At 39.4% G+C, this 19,500-nt stretch overlaps 1 protein-coding gene across 1 annotated transcript in view; it reads left to right on the plus strand.

The window, feature by feature from the left end:
* Positions 1-19,500, plus strand: part of PDE11A (phosphodiesterase 11A) — a 467,408-nt gene that overhangs the window by 239,323 nt on the left and 208,585 nt on the right. The window contains exon 6 of the mRNA XM_050750610.1: positions 11,479-11,611. Coding sequence (XP_050606567.1) covers positions 11,479-11,611 — 133 coding nt within the window. The remainder of the gene's footprint in view (positions 1-11,478; positions 11,612-19,500) is intronic.

Below are 19,500 nucleotides of genomic sequence, written 5' to 3' on the forward strand. Positions count from 1 at the left end.
AGACTTGGAACCAACCCAAATGTCCATCAGTGATAGACTGGATTAAGAAAATGTGGCATATATACACCATGGAATACTATGCAGCCATAAAAAAGGATGAGTTCATGTCCTTTGCAGGGACATGGATGAAGCTGGAAACCATCATTCTCAGCAAGCCGCAAGATCAGAAAACCAAACACCACATGTTCTCACTCATAGGTGGGAATTGCACAATGAAAACACTTGGACACAGGAAGGAGAACATCACACACCGGGGCCTGTCATGTGGTGAGGGGGGGGAAAGCTATAGCATTAGGAGATATACCTAATGTAAATGACAAATTAATGGGTGCAGCACACCAACATGGCACATGTATACATATGTAACAAAGCTGTACATCGTGCACATGTACCCTAGAACTTAAACTATGATAAAAAGAAAAAGAGATTACATGCCCAATTTTCAGATGTGTTGAAGAAAAGCTTGAAGGAGGGCCATTGAAAGCCCATACAAATGTCTCTGTGAGAATTAGGAAAAGGTACCCTCTCCAGGTGGATACAACTTCAAGCAAACAAGCACAGTTAGACTAATTTCAACCCCCACTTCTCCCTTTTATAGGGCATCCCTGTCCAAGGCGGAACCTGCACAACTACATGTGGCTGTGGCAGTGATCTTACCATGTTCTGTCCCAACAGCAACCAACTGCAAAAGAGAAAACCATACTGAATAAAAGGTCCCTCATAAATCAGGGGGAGGTGATGAGCTGTAGGAACTTTTTGAAAGAGCTTACCCTTAAAGTTAGATGTGTCTTTCCAAAAGCGGAAATAATTTGGGCCCTTTCCTTTGTGATTAAACTCACAATATCACATCACTGAAATATATAAAGGTGTATGTCATGTGCAGAATTTGCTTTAAAAGTTGTGATGCGGGGGGCGGAGCAAGATGGCCGAATAGGAACAGCTCCAGTCTCCAACTCCCAGCGCGAGCGACACAGAAGACCGGTGATTTCTGCATTTTCAACTGAGGTACTGGGTTCATCTCACTGGGGAGTGCCGGACGATCGGTGCTGGTCAGCTGCTGCAGCCCGACCAGCGAGAGCTGAAGCAGGGCGAGGCATTGCCTCACCTGGGAAGCGCAAGGGGGAAGGGAATCCCTTTTCCTAGCCAGGGGAACTGAGACACACAACACCTGGAAAATCGGGTAACTCCCACCCCAATACTGCGCTTTAAGCAAACAGGCACACCAGGAGATCATATCCCACACCTGGCCGGGAGGGTCCCACACCCAGGGAGCCTCCCTCATTGCTAGCACAGCAGTCTGTGATCTACCGGCAAGGCAGCAGCGAGGCTGCGGGAGGGGCGCCCGCCATTGCTGAGGCTTAAGTAGGTAAACAAAGCTGCTGGGAAGCTCGAACTGGGTGGAGCTCACAGCAGCTCAAGGAAACCTGCCTGTCTCTGTAGACTCCACCTCTGGGGACAGGGCAATAACAAACGCAGCCGAAACCTCTGCAGACGCAAACGACTCTGTCTGACAGCTTTGAAGAGAGCAGTGGATCTCCCAACATGGAGGTTGAGATCTGAGAAGGGACAGACTCCCTGCTCAAGTGGGTCCCTGACCCCTGAGTAGCCTAACTGGGAGACATCCCCCACTACGGGCAGTCTGACACCCCACACCTCACAGGGTGGAGTACACTCCTGAGAGGAAGCTTCCAAAGCAAGAATCAGACAGGTACACTCGCTGTTCAGAAATATTCTATCTTCTGCAGCCTCTGCTGCTGATACCCAGGCAAAAGGGGTCTGGAGTGGACCTCAAGCAATCTCCAACAGACCTACAGCTGAGGGTCCTGACTGTTAGAAGGAAAACTATCAAACAGGAAGGACACCTACACCAAAACCCCATCAGTACATCACCATCATCAAAGACCAGAGGCAGATAAAACCACAAAGATTGAGAAAAAGCAGGGCAGAAAAGTCAGAAATTCAAAAAATAAGAGCGCATCTCCCCCGGCAAAGGAGCACAGCTCATCGCCAGCAACGGATCAAAGCTGGACGGAGAATGACTTTGACGAGATGAGAGAAGAAGGCTTCAGTCCATCAAATTTCTCAGAGCTAAAGGAGGAATTACGTACCCAGCGCAAAGAAACTAAAAATCTTGAAAAAAAAGTGGAAGAATTGATGGCTAGAGTAATTAATGCAGAGAAGGTCATAAACGAAATGAAAGAGATGAAAACCATGACACGAGAAATACGTGACAAATGCACAAGCTTCAGTAACCGACTTGATCAACTGGAAGAAAGAGTATCTGCGATTGAGGATCAAATGAATGAAATGAAGCGAGAAGAGAAACCAAAAGAAAAAAGAAGAAAAAGAAATGAACAAAGCCTGCAAGAAGTATGGGATTATGTAAAAAGACCAAATCTACGTCTGATTGGGGTGCCTGAAAGTGAGGGGGAAAATGGAACCAAGTTGGAAAACACTCTTCAGGATATCATCCAGGAGAACTTCCCCAACCTAGTAGGGCAGGCCAACATTCAAATCCAGGAAATACAGAGAACGCCACAAAGATACTCCTCGAGAAGAGCAACTCCAAGACACATAATTGCCAGATTCACCAAAGTTGAAATGAAGGAAAAAATCTTAAGGGCAGCCAGAGAGAAAGGTCGGGTTACCCACAAAGGGAAGCCCATCAGACTAACAGCAGATCTCTCGGCAGAAACTCTCCAAGCCAGAAGAGAGTGGGGGCCAATATTCAACATTCTTAAAGAAAAGAATTTTAAACCCAGAATTTCATATCCAGCCAAACTAAGTTTCATAAGTGAAGGAGAAAAAAAATCCTTTAGAGATAAGCAAATGCTTAGAGATTTTGTCACCACTAGGCCTGCCTTACAAGAGACCCTGAAGGAAGCACTAAACATGGAAAGGAACAACCGGTACCAGCCATTGCAAAAACATGCCAAAATGTAAAGACCATCGAGGCTAGGAAGAAACTGCATCAACTAACGAGCAAAATAACCAGTTAATATCATAATGACAGGATCAAGTTCACACATAACAATCTTAACCTTAAATGTAAATGGACTAAATGCTCCAATTAAAAGACACAGACTGGCAAACTGGATAAAGAGTCAAGACCCATCAGTCTGCTGTATTCAGGAGACCCATCTCACACGCAGAGACGTACATAGGCTCAAAATAAAGGGATGGAGGAAGATTTACCAAGCAAATGGAGAACAAGAAAAAGGGGGGGTTGCAATACTAGTCTCTGATAAAACAGACTTTAAACCATCAAAGATCAAAAGAGACAAAGAAGGCCATTACATAATGGTAAAGGGATCATTCAACAGGAAGAGCTAACTATCCTAAATATATATGCACCCAATCCAGGAGCACCCAGATTCATAAAGCCAGTCCTTAGAGACTTACAAAGAGACTTAGACTCCCATACAATAATAATGGGAGACTTCAACACTCCACTGTCAACATTAGACAGATCAACGAGACAGAAAGTTAACAAGGATATCCAGGAATTGAACTCATCTCTGCAGCAAGCAGACCTAATAGACATCTATAGAACTCTCCACCCCAAATCAACAGAATATACATTCTTCTCAGCACCACATCGTACTTATTCCAAAATCGACCACGTAATTGGAAGTAAAGCACTCCTCAGCAAATGTACAAGAACAGAAATTATAACAAACTGTCTCTCAGACCACAATGCAATCAAACTAGAACTCAGGACTAAGAAACTCAATCAAAACCGCTCAACTACATGGAAACTGAATAACCTGCTCCTGAATGACTACTGGGTACATAACGAAATGAGGGCAGAAATAAAGATGTTCTTTGAAACCAATGACAACAAAGATACAACATACCAGAATCTCTGGGACACATTTAAAGCAGTGTGTAGAGGGAAATTTATAGCACTAAATGCCCACAAGAGAAAGCAGGAAAGATCTAAAATTGACACTCTAACATCGCAATTAAAAGAACTAGAGAAGCAAGAGCAAACACATTCGAAAGCTAGCAGAAGGCAAGAAATAACTAAGATCAGAGCAGAACTGAAGGAGATGGAGACACAAAAAACTCTCCAAAAAATCAATGAATCCAGGAGTTGGTTTTTTGAAAAGATCAACAAAATCGACAGACCACTAGCAAGACTAATAAAGAAGAAAAGAGAGAGGAATCAAATCGATGCAATTAAAAATGATAAAGGGGATATCACCACTGACCCCACAGAAATACAAACTACCATCAGAGAATACTATAAACACCTCTACGCAAATAAACTGGAAAATCTAGAAGAAATGGATAATTTTCCTGGACACTTACACTCTTCCAAGACTAAACCAGGAAGAAGTTGAATCCCTGAATAGACCAATAACAGGCCCTGAAATTGAGGCAATAATTAATAGCCTACCAACCAAAAAAAGTCCAGGACCAGATGGATTCACAGCTGAATTATACCAGAGGTACAAGGAGGAGTTGGTACCATTCCTTCTGAAACTATTCCAATCAATAGAAAAAGAGGGAATCCTCCCTAACTCATTTTATGAGGCCAACATCATCCTGATACCAAAGCCTGGCAGAGACACAACAAAAAAAGAGGATTTTAGACCAATATCCCTGATGAACATCGATGCAAAAATCCTCAATAAAATACTGGCAAACCGGATTCAGCAACACATCAAAAAGCTTATCCACCATGATCAAGTGGGCTTCATCCCTGGGATGCAAGGCTGGTTCAACATTCGCAAATCAATAAACATAATCCAGCATATAAACAGAACCAAAGACAAGAACCACATGATTATCTCAATAGATGCGGAAAAGGCTTTTGACAAAATTCAACAGCCCTTCATGCTAAAAACGCTCAATAAATTCGGTATTGATGGAACGTACCTCAAAATCATAAGAGCTATTTATGACAAACCCACAGCCAATATCATACTGAATGGGCAAAAACTGGAAAAATTCCCTTTGAAAACTGGCACAAGACAGGGATGCCCTCTCTCACCACTCCTTTTCAACATAGAGTTGGAAGTTCTGGCTAGGGCAATTAGGCAAGAGAAAGAAATCAAGGGTATTCAGTTAGGAAAAGAAGAAGTCAAATTGTCCCTGTTTGCAGATGACATGATTGTATATTTAGAAAACCCCATTGTCTCAGCCCAAAATCTCCTTAAGCTGATAAGCAACTTCAGCAAAGTCTCAGGATACAAAATTAATGTGCAAAAATCACAAGCATTCTTATACACCAGTAACAGACAGAGAGCCAAATCAGGAATGAACTTCCATTCACAATTGCTTCAAAGAGAATAAAATACCTAGGAATCCAACTTACAAGGGATGTAAAGGACCTCTTCAAGGAGAACTACAAACCACTGCTCAGTGAAATAAAAGAGGACACAAACAAATGGAAGAACATACCATGCTCATGGATAGGAAGAATCAATATCGTGAAAATGGCCATACTGCCCAAGGTAATTTATAGATTCAATGCCATCCCCATCAAGCTACCAATGAGTTTCTTCACAGAATTGGAAAAAAACTGCTTTAAAGTTCATATGGAACCAAAAAAGAGCCCGCATCTCCAAGACAATCCTAAGTCAAAAGAACAAAGCTGGAGGCATCACGCTACCTGACTTCAAACTATACTACAAGGCTACAGTAACCAAAACAGCATGGTACTGGTACCAAAACAGAGATATAGACCAATGGAACAGAACAGAGTCCTCAGAAATAATACCACACATCTACAGCCATCTGATCTTTGACAAACCTGAGAGAAACAAGAAATGGGGAAAGGATTCCCTATTTAATAAATGGTGCTGGGATAATTGGCTAGCCATAAGTAGAAAGCTGAAACTGGATCCTTTCCTTACTCCTTATACGAAAATTAATTCAAGATGGATTAGAGACTTAAATGTTAGACCTAATACCATAAAAATCCTAGAGGAAAACCTAGGTAGTACCATTCAGGACATAGGCATGGGCAAAGACTTCATGTCTAAAACACCAAAAGCAACGGCAGCAAAAGCCAAAATTGACAAATGGGATCTCATTAAACTAAAGAGCTTCTGCACAGCAAAAGAAACTACCATCAGAGTGAACAGGCAACCTACAGAATGGGAGAAAATTTTTGCAATCTACTCATCTGACAAAGGGCTAATATCCAGAACCTACAAAGAACTCAAACAAATTTACAAGAAAAAAACAAACAACCCCATCAAAAAGTGGGCAAAGGATATGAACAGACATTTCTCAAAAGAAGACATTCATACAGCCAACAGATACATGAAAAAATGCTCATCATCACTGGCCATCAGAGAAATGCAAATCAAAACCACAATGAGATACCATCTCACACCAGTTAGAATGGCAATCATTAAAAAGTCAGGAAACAACAGGTGCTGGAGAGGATGTGGAGAAATAGGAACACTTTTACACTGTTGGTGGGATTGTAAACTAGTTCAACCATTATGGAAAACAGTATGGCGATTCCTCAAGGATCTAGAACTAGATGTACCATATGACCCAGCCATCCCATTACTGGGTATATACCCAAAGGATTATAAATTATGCTGCTATAAAGACACATGCACACGTATGTTTATTGCGGCACTATTCACAATAGCAAAGACTTGGAATCAACCCAGATGTCCATCAGTGACAGATTGGATTAAGAAAATGTGGCACATATACACCATGGAATACTATGCAGCCATCAAAAAGGATGAGTTTGTGTCCTTTGTAGGGACATGGATGCAGCTGGAAACCATCATTCTTAGCAAACTATCACAAGAACAGAAAACCAAACACCACATGTTCTCAGTCATAGGTGGGAACTGAACAATGAGATCACTTGGACTCAGGAAGGGGAACATCACACACAGGGGCCTACCATGGGGAGGGGGGAGGGGGGAGGGATTGCATTAAGAGTTATACCTGATGTAAATGACGAGTTGATGGGTGCAGCACACCAACATGGCACAAGTATACATATGTAACAAACCTGCACGTTATGCACATGTACCCTACAACTTAAAGTATAATAATAATAAATAAATTTAAAAAAAAAAGTTGTGATGCTTTTAGAAAATGTTTGCTATGGGCTAAATAATATGCTGAGCACTTTGCATGAATTATCACCGTAATCTCCACAGTAGTAGTATTAAACCCATGTTACCGATGAAGTTTTCCTGAGATCATTTTGTTAGAAAGCAGCAACGGGGACATTTGATTGAGGTATGCCAAACCCATGATCTTAATCATAACATAAAATTACCTTTTGTTTGTGAAGAAGAGAAGCAAGCTTTTGAAAGCTCTAACTCAGTGTTATGATTCTGCATTATAGTAGACCATTAGGAATTCCAAAATTGAGCTGGTACCTAAGCCAGAATGTGATTACTCTGGTCTGAATGTTTGTGTCTGCCCAAAACTATATATGTTGAAACCCAGTCCCTAATGTGAGGGTATGAAGGGGTGCTCCTTGAGGAGGTAATTAGGTAATGGGGGTAGAGCTCTTATGAATGGAATCAGTGCCCTTATAAAAGAGGCCCCAGAGCGATCCCTCATTCTTTCTACCATCTGAGGACAAGAAGGCACTAGACACTGAACTAAAGCAAGAAGGCACTAGATACTGAATCTGCCAGTGCCTTGATCTTGGTCTTCCCAGTCTCAAAACTGTGAGAAATAAATATTTATTGTTTATAAGTCACCAACTTATGGTATTTTGCTCTATCAGCCTGAATGGACTAAGACAGTGATGTAAATACCAAGTGACAAATCAACTTTCCTGTCTGTCTCTCTGAGGATCTGATCACTCAGGCCTTAATTTATGTCCCTGTGCAACACTGAACTGAAGAAATGCAGAGATGATTTTCAGAAAATCTGTTTGCACTGTTGCACTGACCTGTAGGTCAGTTTGAATCTCACCTCCTCTCTGAAGCCTTAGCTAGATTACAACACCTGAAGTCATTTCTCCCTCCATGGACGTCTTCAGCATTCGTGATAGGTACAGTTGACTTGGCAACGTATCAACACAGCTATGTGAAAAGTTTTTCATTTGAAATTTGAAGTGGGCATTTAATTTTTGTATTGTTTAAATGTCAGTGTGTTTATTTCTCATCTCCCCAGCCAAGTAGCAACCTCCCTGAGGGCAGAGATCATAGCTTATACTTTAGAAACCGCCTCAACTGTGCCTTGCACAGAGTCAATATTCCTTCTGCACTGTTCACTGATTTTACAATGATTTCAATTCAGTATGCATACTGAACCAAGCCAAATTCTAAGCATGTTTTAGATTTAGAGTGAGTTTTTCAGGAACCCCTGTCCAGTAAGTGTTTTTGTCATCATATCTTCTTTTGGAATTCTGTAAGTAGGGACCTAAAGCTCTCAGTTATCAACTCCAGTGGTTTTTCCTACCCCTTCCTGTGACTGAAGTCTCAGACTGAAGTGTTTACTATCTTTAGCAGCTTCCTTAAACTCTCTCTGGTGTGGACTGCCCTTCTCTATTTGTTCTTAGGTGACAACCCACTATTCTTGCTATAACGCTATCCATTAACTCCTTCGGAAAGGTAACAGGAAAAATACTATAATTTAGGATGTTGGGGTCAGATTTAGGTGAAACTTCCATCTCCACTTGGGAAAGTTATTGAGCATCCTAGGTCTCCATTTTCTGATCTATAAAATATAGAGAAGCATATCCATCTCATAGGATTTATCTGAGGACAAAACAAATTAGTCAGGTAAAGTATCTAATCTGACCGTTGGCCCACAGTAGATGGCAATAAGTTTAAGTTTTTCCTCCTTAAAATTTCTTCTCTTTCTCCCCTCCTCTTTTATTACTACTTTTCTTCTCCTTCCCTTCCCTAGATATAGATTTCCCAATGTGTTCTGTCCCTGAGTGATCTCATGCATTTTATATTCCCTGAAAATTATCCTAACTCTGGATTAGAGTTTTCAGTCCTGATTACTGATAGGATTTTGTTCCTGGACTTTCAAAAATGAATATGTCCCAGGCTTACAGAATATCTATCATCTTTCCCCTATCTCCCCACTCCTTAAAACAACTGTGTTCTGCTAATAGGGCCACAGGCACTCAGGAGCAAAATGTAAGCCGCTGCTATCTGGCCACAGAGCCTATGAAATCTTCTGCAACACCTCTTGAGTCACCAACACCATTGCCTCCCACCTGCATGACTTCTGTGGTTTACAGGACCTCTTCCCACCTTCAGTGTCTCTTACCCAGTTCTTGATGCTCATTGTACCTGGATTAAGCTTTCTAAAATCACATCTTAAACCAGGTCACTTCCCTGCTCCATATTCTTAAACAGTTCTCCATTGCCTATAACTAAGGTCTCAGCAACTTGGTCAAGGTCTCACCTTTGAGCCTTGACCTCTTTTTCAGTTTTATTCCCACCATACGATTGCTCATTGTGCCAAGAACACACTTTGCACTCTGCTGCATTTGTGTCTTTTGTTCCTGCTGTTTCCTTCTAACTCCTCCAATCTCTCCTTGCTGAACTCTTTCTCATCCTGAAAGACCCAGCTTGAAGGTTGTTGGCACTTATTGGTAAAACTGGCTCCTTCCTTGAGCACCACCCTACCCAACCATTTTTCAGGTTCCTCCCTTGACTTCTGTGCCCAGACTTCTCCCCAGCTCCTGCTGCAGCGCTGCTTCCCACACTCCACAGAACACTCTAGGTCAGCAGCTTCGAAATGGTGTGACCACAGAACACCTCAATAATTAAAATGTGGAATAAAGTACACAGTGCAGAATGAACTGGCAAGCCAATTAATCCCTGAAAGAAAGGTCAGAATTTAGCCCATACCCTTTTATAAACTTAGAAATGGCTTCACTAAGTTAGATCTTTGTGTGAGGTGCATTATCTTGTTTCTTCCTAGATTTTGCTTTCATTGCAGCACAACATAAAATTTCATCTCATGAAATGCGACGTATATAAAACAGCAAAGAGAAAATAAAAACTTCTTTGTTGTTTTGTTTTAGAAAATAAAGCTTCCTTTTCTCCTTGAAGTACTCAGTCTTTTAACTTCTTTGATTTAGGTGCCATCTAAGAACTACAAGACTCAACTTTTTATTAAAACTTCCATTTTTCAGCCAGGGAGTCATAGAGAATAAAGTTTATGTATTATTAATGTTTAACATGCAATAAGGGATGAATAACTTTACAAATACATGCTGAATTTATCAGACACAGGGCAGCAATCATTACAGATGAGATATATTAATGATGATAAATAATGTCCATGTGTCCAACTCACTCATGCATTCAATGGCCTTTCCATGCAGTGTCCTGCCTTCTCAACATGGCATAATTTCACACAGGGACATTATTGCATAATACCAAAGACAACGTGCATGTTTAGTGTTTTCTTATATATAGTGCAGTTTAGATTAAAAAGTCAATAGAGTGATTATTATTCTTGCTGTAGTATACTCATTTAACATCTCATGAAATCCAGGGTTCCACAGAAGTCAGCTTGAAAACCTTGCCCTAGTATGCTTGCATCCATTCACATAATTTCAGTTATCACTTGCCAAGCCACAAATCAGACATCATCCAGGAAAATTTTCCTGGCCAATACTAATTTGAGCAGTTCTCAATTTTGTATCTCCACAGCTCCTGGCAGTGCTCAATATATACTTGTGGAAGAAAAGATGGAAAGGAGGAGAAGAATGGGGGATATTAACTAATTCTTACAGCATTTCTGTATATGTAGGGTCTGTCATGAAAGTGATACAGGGGAAAGTTAAAAAAATCACTTAGCATAAAATTCCTTGTTCAAATTAAATATGAAAATAGTTTTAATTATTAATGTTAAGGGTCTGTTGCATTAAAATAGGCTTTTAAGTGAGATTTTGTAAGTGGGATATGTGCTATTGTTAAGAAACATAATCTAAAATTACCAAAATAGTTAACTAAGATACTAAAATAGTTATTAAAATATTACTAAGTTATTAAAATAATGACTAAGATAGTAAAATTGTTTTTCAAATAATTACTAATTAAAAGGCCATAGTCTAGATACGTTCTTTTGCTGCATTTGTAATTTTTTAAACTCGCAATTTACTTCCTGATTTTTCCCCATTTGGGTTTCATTCTTCCTTGTGCCAAAACATCTAGTCTATTCAATTAAAAAGGGTAAGCTGGGAGGTTGATGGAATTTTATTAGTTGTTGGTATCTTATTGTTAATTTTGGCCAGCTTTGGGACCTAAATACCACCTAGAGTTTCTCTCTGAATCATAGGGAATCTGTGGTTTCTGCCCATGGGTTTAATTATTATACATTATAGCAGGTAAGTCATTTCGAAGTAGCCACTGATAATTACCTTGCTATTGTTCTGTGACTAATGTCACTTACTGCTTCTTAATAAGGACAGATTATCCTGATATTAGTGTAATTTATAGTGTTTGCTTTCAAGAAAACTTATGTTTCTCTGTTTTCTTCCTGCCTACCTTGGTGCTCTGATAGTTTCAAAGAAAGCATGGAGAAATCATCGTACTCCGACTGGCTAATAAATAATAGCATTGCTGAGCTGGTTGCTTCAACAGGCCTCCCAGTGAACATCAGTGATGCCTACCAGGATCCGCGCTTTGATGCAGAGGTAAGAGGAGCCCCTCTGGCTGCAATCCTAAGGTTCGGTTGTCACACTGTTGAAAACAGTTGAAACACAAAAAGGAACATTATACAGATCGACAGCAATTCCTGAGTTTACTGGTAATTATTTTGCATCCTTCCCCTGTGATCTTATTTTTAGCATTGCCTACTGTTGACTCTAAGTTAGAAAAACTTAGAGTCTACCCTGATTTATAGCAAGACGGTTATCCTTAGTCTGATGCTGTTTTATGATTGGGTATATTTTGTATTAAACTATGAACTACTTAATAAAGAAGTGTATATAACAAAGTTATTTCCCAATAGACCTTAAAACAAGTACCGTATTTATAAAAATTGCTTCCAAGAAACAGTAAGTTGGTGTTATTGTTTAATAATAATTAAGCACACTGTGTTGATATACAGAATATATTAAAACAATTTTGAAGTTTACATTCTAAGGTAGAGTATCATACAGATAAATTCACATGTACTGATAATGTCTCTATGTACATATGTGTACTCTCTCTATATATATACTCATATATACATATTGATTAAATGCAAGGCTTCCTATTGAAGATTGCCCAGCTGAGCTCTGAAGAGTAGCATTTTTTTGGTGAGGAAGGGTGAGGAGACATGTGTTCCAGGCAAAGCTGAGCAGACATGGGGTGTTGGGGAAGTGAGATGGTCTAATGTGGCTGAAGGGCCATGATGCATGAAACTGGAGAGGGAAGCAGGGATCAGATCACCAAAAGACTTTGAAAGGCATGTTAAGAAGTTGGAGTATTTGTTCTGTGCAATGGGAAACCACTGAGTTTTAAATGGGGGAGAAGCAAGAGTTGTATTTTAGAATGATCACACTGGCTACAAAGCAGGGGATAGGTTAGTAATGATAACAACTAAACAGTTAACCATCAACCCTGAGAAGTAGATGTCATCATTCCCATTTTACAGAAATTGAGAGCTGCTCTATGGCTCTGGAGGCAGACAAGGATTCAGTTCTACTACCACTCAAACTCCACAGCCGATACTCTAAATCCTGCCCTGTGCTATCTCCATTGTCTGTGGCCAGGACATGGTGATGGCAGGGGGGCTGGGGTCCAAGTCTAATTTATAACTTCAGTCAGATCATCTTTGCAGATCTCTGCAGGAAAATCTTATATTCCCAAACTTACCACCTACCTGTAGCTGCCTAGCACTCTCTTCCCCAGGCTACATTTTCCATGTATTCTCTATTCCTTCTTGAGGTTAGAGGCTCCTAAATCCTTACATGAACTCCTAGTCTGGGTGGGGCACCTTTCCAGCTGCTCCCTTGGCTATCCTAACACTGACTACCCTCTAGTTCTCCTCAGTTTTTATACATTAAATCTGAAATTCGAGTTACCTTCCTTAGGAAAGTTCACAGTTCAAAGTCCTTCAGTTCTCCTCTGGTAAGGTAGAACGCTACTAACTTGGTTATATGACTGGCACACTGAAAGTGATTTACAGATGTCAACATTTATATACTTTTCCATTGTGGTTGGGTTAGGACTGATTTTATGTACTTTTGCCTTGTGCTGTGTTTTTGTCTTCCTTGAATTTGAACTCACCAGTTCTTTGTTTTTCTATATCGTTTCATTGCACGTTTGAATCCCCACCAAATATATTGTTATATTTTTCATGTCTCTGAACATTGCATAAATTGAAAAATACTATATGTATTAGTCTGTGGCTTACTTCTTTTTTCCTCTCAACATCGTTACTGGGTTATGTAAACATGTAATGTATTCATTTATTTCAAGTATTCTACTGTATGAATAAGCCTCACTTTGTTTATCCACTATAGTGTGACTGAATGTTTGGATTCAGTGAGTTACTGTCACATATATAATTGCAAGGACATTCTCTAAGTGCTCAAGTATAACAGTTTTCCTAGAATTCATATCTAGGAGAATGACATGCTGGATCATAAACTACAAGCATCTTTTCCTTTACCAGGGAATAAAAAATTCTTGTCCAATCATTGCTCTTTTTTTCTTATCAAAAATACCACATTGAGTAAGCACAATTAATATCTCAATCATACTTCTTGCTATTACAATATAGTGAGTTTGAATATACCATATCATTTTACTACAGGCAGATTTTTACCATATCCTTTTCTGATTAGTGATACAGCCATATTACATTTTCCTCCATGCTCGTAGTCTAGTCTAATAAGGCAGTCTGTTCTGCTGATCCATAAGAAGAACAATGTGGAGTCTCCAAAGGCAAAAAGACAACAGTTATTTCTGTGGGATTGGGCATAAAAATTTCATGTCCCTATCTAGTGGTTAGAAGCAATGATGTCTGAAGACAGTAAACTGTGGTAGGTTAAGCAGTGACTCTTTCATGAAATCACTTTCTTCTCTATGATAAAATAAAGCATGAACTTAAACCATCATTATTTGTTAGTCCCTCACCCAAACGCTTTCAATCTGTGTGGCAGCAAATACTAAATTTTAATTGCGAATCTGAAGATGCATTGTATGCTGATTTTTACATGTTTTCTTTGCATGGTACTGAAATTCAAAGGTAGTTTACATTTCTCTTCTCATTCTGAGAGAAAAAACTGGAAAGGAATTAATGCACATAAAGGTGATAGAGAGGTTGGGGATGGAAGAGAGACAGTGAAAGAGAAAGAAAAGAAAGAAAGAAGAGAGAGACTGTGTTCTGTCTAAATACAGACATTTAGTAGATATGTCCTATAAATGTGTGTGTATATGTTGTGTATGTATGTTGTGTGTATGTACGTGTGTCTTATGTATCACACTAGGTCAAGCAAAACTATTTATCTGCTTATGCTTCCTCTCTCCTCAATTATATTTTACCTCAGGGACAGGTGGCAACTGTTTATTAATAATAAATGAAACAGACTCAAGACTGAGTCACAGGGCTCTCCCAAGAGGCTAAGAGACCTGAACCTTTTCCCCACAATGCCTGATGTAAGGTGGTATAGATCATAAGATAAAGACATCCATTTCAGGTAATATTTTTTCATTAGTGTGTCAAGTATTTCCCTCAAGATAAAAAAAAAAAATCATGACAAAATGAAATTGCTTCATACTTTCACCCCGTTGTAACCATCTGCACAGATAAAACAAGACCACGGCATTGCATTAAAGAAAGAGTTTAATAGACATGAGGCCAGTCACACCACGTGGGAAATGGAGTTATTACTCAAATCAATCTCCCCGAGAATGTGGGGGCTAGAGTTTTTCAAAAATAGTTTGTGTGAAGGGGTGGGGGTAGCTAGGCAGTGGGTGCTTGACTGATTGGGGGTGTAATCACAGGTGGGTGGGAAATGGTCCTCATGTGTGCTAAGTTGCTTCTGGATAGGGCCACAGGAGCAGTTGATGGGTCCCCGTGGAGACTTTGGTCTCCTCAGATGCGCAAAAAACCTGAAAAGACATCTCAAAAGGCTAATCTTAGGTTCTACAATAGTGATGTTATCTGCGAGAATAATTGGAGAAGTTGCATATCTTGTGACCTCCAGAATAATGGCTGGTAATCATTTATGTCTACACCTTAGCAGAATTCAGTCTTCTCTTTCCTCCTAGCCTGGTGCCCTCTCATTAACTTTACAAAGATGATTGAGCTTTGGAGAGAGAAGAGCTATTATTATTTACTATCAACTAAATGTCTCCCAAAGTTAGCCTGGCAAAGCCCAGAAATAATTAAGGGCAGCTTGAAGGACAAAGGCAAGATTGAGGTTGGCCAGATCAGACCTCCTTCACTGCCATAATTTTCTCTCACTGTTATAATTTTTGCAAAGGTGGTTTTACCACCCTTAAAAATGATTCTAGAATCATCCTAGAGACAGAGAGCACCTTTTAGAATTGTGTTGCCTTCCTGCAAAGGTCTGAGTCCTTTCTTGTTGAGTCTGGTACATGGGTCCATATTTTTCCCCAGTTGAATAGTTATTTGTCAGTGGTATAATATTAAAAACTTTTTTAAATCCAGGATTAATTGATGATTATTATCTCCACTGAGAAAAGTGCTTGCTTTTTTGTTCTCTGCACTGACTTCTCTGAATAGTTTCAGGTTGGTTAACAAGAAAGATAATTTGCAAAGAAGTAGCATGGGGAATCCTTTTCAGAGCATTTCCTATATTTCCAACAAATTTTCTCAACTTAAGTGTACCTAATGGATTTAAATTTGCCAGAAACACAATTATTCAGAGCACTAATGATGCAGCATTTTTTTTTCTTTTTTTGTTCCTTAGCTCAGCTAATCTGGGTTCTTGTCTCATGACCAGAAAGAATTAGGCACATAGACACATTGAAAGGTGAGGAGGACAGAATTTATTAAGCAAAAATAAAGCTCTCAGCAGAGAGAGGGGGGTCCTGCAAGCAGGTTTCCACCTCACAAATTGAATACCGGGACCACTACACATGAGTTGAAGAGGCCGGGGTCCTCCTTGCATAAGGTGTTAATTCCTGGTGACTCCACCCCATTTCCCCAGAGCATGTGGGCCTCCAGTCCATTGCAGGCATGCAGGCAAGCACCCTGTGCAGGTTCCCTTATCTGTGCAAAACAACTGGCGTAAACAGTTGTGGGGCAGGTCAAAGATTCTCCAGGGACCCTTCTCTGTCTGCCTCTTGCCTCTATCATTCCTTCTCCAAAGAGGTACATCTAACTGCCATTAGAATACGGACAAAGACAGATCTTAACTGCTTCCTGCTGACAAGGGGCACTATTTTGGGAAGATGGCAGTCAGATCTCCCTCAGAGGCCTATCTACGGGTACCTAGTAAAAGGGAGCCATCGTCTGAGGTTCTGGTTGCATGACCGTTTGGAGTTTGACGACCTAAAGGGGAGAAGAGAAAAACTTGGTTATTAGAAGATGTATCAAAATGAAACAAAAGTGGGGGGTAAGGAGAGCTCAAAAATCCCAAGGCTGCTGGCATGCCGAGATAACTAGTGGCTATACTTATGCCTGCTAGGATTTGAGGGCATGGGGCTTGGCTTTGATTAACTTTCTTGGTGTTATTTCCCCAAAAAAGGAAACCTCCGGGTTATGGGCACCCTATTTACTCCCACCACCTGGCAGGATTTGTGGGATAACTGCCCAGAACTAGAATATTGATCCAGATTTTTACATTACCCATCCCTTTTGTTTCTTCTGAGCTGCAGCCAGAGATCACTGGTTGGTTCACAGGAATAAGCAGGGTGAATCTAAAATGCAGACAACAACTTAAAAACAACTAATGAGACTAGAATATAATGACAAATGTATGATAAGTTCTGGAACATAATTTTTCTCTCTTCAGCCCTCATTTTTGTTAAAAACAAATCACGATAGGACTGAGTTGTTTGCACAATAAACGTTAGTCTTATATTTGGCCTGATTATTTGCATAAAATGCAGCAAGAATAATTACTTTCACATAGGCCTTTTAAATTGGTATTGATGGAACTCTGTTCCACAGAATCTCAGATAAGACCTTTTAAAGCCCAGCCCAGCCATAGGTTTGTATCCTCAAATATCTATGAGTTAGGTAAATTCCTGTCTTCTTAAGTCCCAAGAATATGGGATACCTGTGCCTGTTAGAAAGTGACGTTCTTTACTCACCACAGGTTAGAAACCCTGTACAGGGACTGTGTAGACAAGGTATGAGGACAGTTTTCCCAAGGGTCTTTTATTGGCTCTGCAAGGCAAGCTTGATTCCCTAAAGGACAGCATGCCATTCCAGTCAAAGACTTGATAAAACAAGGCTTGATAAAACAGTTTCTCCAATTGCATCCTATTGCAAAAGAACATAGATTCTTATTGCACTGACGTAAATAGCTATATTGTCATGAGTTAAGAATACTCGGCCGGGCGCGGTGGCTCAAGCCTGTAATCCCAGCACTTTGGGAGGCCGAGACAGGCGGATCACGAGGTCAGGAGATTGAGACCATCCTGGCTAACACGGTGAAACCCCGTCTCTACTAAAAAAATACAAAAAAACTAGCCGGGCGAGGTGGCGGGCGCCTGTAGTCCCAGCTACTCAGGAGGCTGAGGCAGGAGAATGGTGTAAACCTGGGAGGTGGAACTTGCAGTGAGCCGAGACCCGGCCACTGCACTCCAGCCTGGGCAACAGAGCGAGACTCTGTCTCAAAGAAAAAAAAAAAAAAGAAGAATACTCACAAATAGTTTTCAAACTCTAGAGGAACCTGGCAGAGAGAAACAAATATGCTCCAACTTTTGTCTACAAGAGTATACCTTATTCAATTATTAAAGACTGTAAATAGCTCAAAACAAAAGTTTCCTTGACTCTGGAAAACAAGGATGAACAATGTTTTAAGCAAAAGTTAAAAAAGATTACTTAGTTTTTCTATTAGTTCACTCCATTCAATTAACTCTTGTTCTGCTTGATATTCATGAACACTTCAGCTCTTCATGAATCCTGTACATTTTTCCTTTATTCCAATGTCATGGTCTACAACGTTAACAGAAACCTGCATTTGAGATCACCTGTGAAAGTTCTACAGCTGACTATAAACCATCTTTTGAAGAGGATCAAAACAAGAAAACAATTGTCTGTGAACAGCAAAATATCCAGAGTAGTTACAGTTAAAAACACGATTGACAAAGAAATTTGGTTATCTCTGTGGTTTACAATAACTTAATATAATAACCTTAATTATGATTGATAGCATATACTCAGACATTAGAATTTTAGAAATCCTATACAATTTTGGAAGATATATTAATGTTATTCACTGAAATATAACCTGAAGAAAATTAAGCATCATTTTGGCAATCCCATGTACCTAAACATGTCGAATAATCCTGTTTACCTCTCTTTCAGATGTTTCAGTGGCCCTCTGTAACATCCAAAAGCTAGGGGTCAGGAACTGCAGTTTGATTTTTGCCTGTTAAATATGTTTGAGATTTAGAACACTTGATGTTAAGAAATACAATTCCAGATTACCATAAGCTATTTATTTAGCCAAAATGATGACTCAAAAAAAAATTTTAAGGTAAAAAAACTTTCATTATCCTTTACTATTATATGGAAATCTTACTCAAGGGAAAGAAAGCCAAATTTTACCCTTGCATTAGTCTACTATTAATGTCAACTCAGTTTTCTAATGAAATCTTACAGACAATTCTATCCAATCTTAACCAGTTTGACCATGAGGTAAGATTCTTATGAACTTTTTATAACCCTTTACAAATTTTGCTAAAGAGCATATTGGTGACTTAAGAGAATGTTGGTGTGCTTTTATTTCAATGCACAATTTACAGAAATAACTGTATAGTACTCTTTTGAATTTAGTCAGTCTGTTCATGCACAGAATTCCTTTTGCAAGATTAATTTTTTACAATCTTTCCACAACTTGTTTAAACCTTAAGCTTTATCTCATCTAATTCAAAACAATCCTTTAACCCTAGGTAAAAATTTACATTTCCACACATTATTAAAATCTTTTACTAAAAACATATTTTACACACCATTTCTTACACACCTTGCATGTAAATTCATTTTCAGTAGTCTCAATTACATGTATAATGGTAACTCTTAGCAGTTTTTAACGTTAATGTAAAATCTGGTAAGTTGTTTTAATTATGTACTAGGTGCCAATAAAGTTTGACTCCTTCCAGCATAGTTAAGAATCTGGTTAATTCCATATGTCCCCAGGTCTTACCAAGTTGTAAAGCAGGCAAGTTGAACAGTTCTCAAAAGCCAAAGAAGCAGTTTACAACCTTAAAACATTTAGCAAACCTAATACCTGATTTGCATAGTTTTGACCAGCTATTTACATTTTGATGACGTTTACATTTTACCAATAATCTTTAAGACTGTTTTTATATCTCAAAGATTAAAGTCGCATGAACTAAAAAGTATTACAACTTTTATCTTTCTTTAAAAAAAAATTCATCTAAGTGC

The sequence above is a fragment of the Macaca thibetana genome, chromosome 12 (assembly GCF_024542745.1).
Source record: "Macaca thibetana thibetana isolate TM-01 chromosome 12, ASM2454274v1, whole genome shotgun sequence".
Lineage (NCBI taxonomy): Eukaryota > Metazoa > Chordata > Mammalia > Primates > Cercopithecidae > Macaca > Macaca thibetana.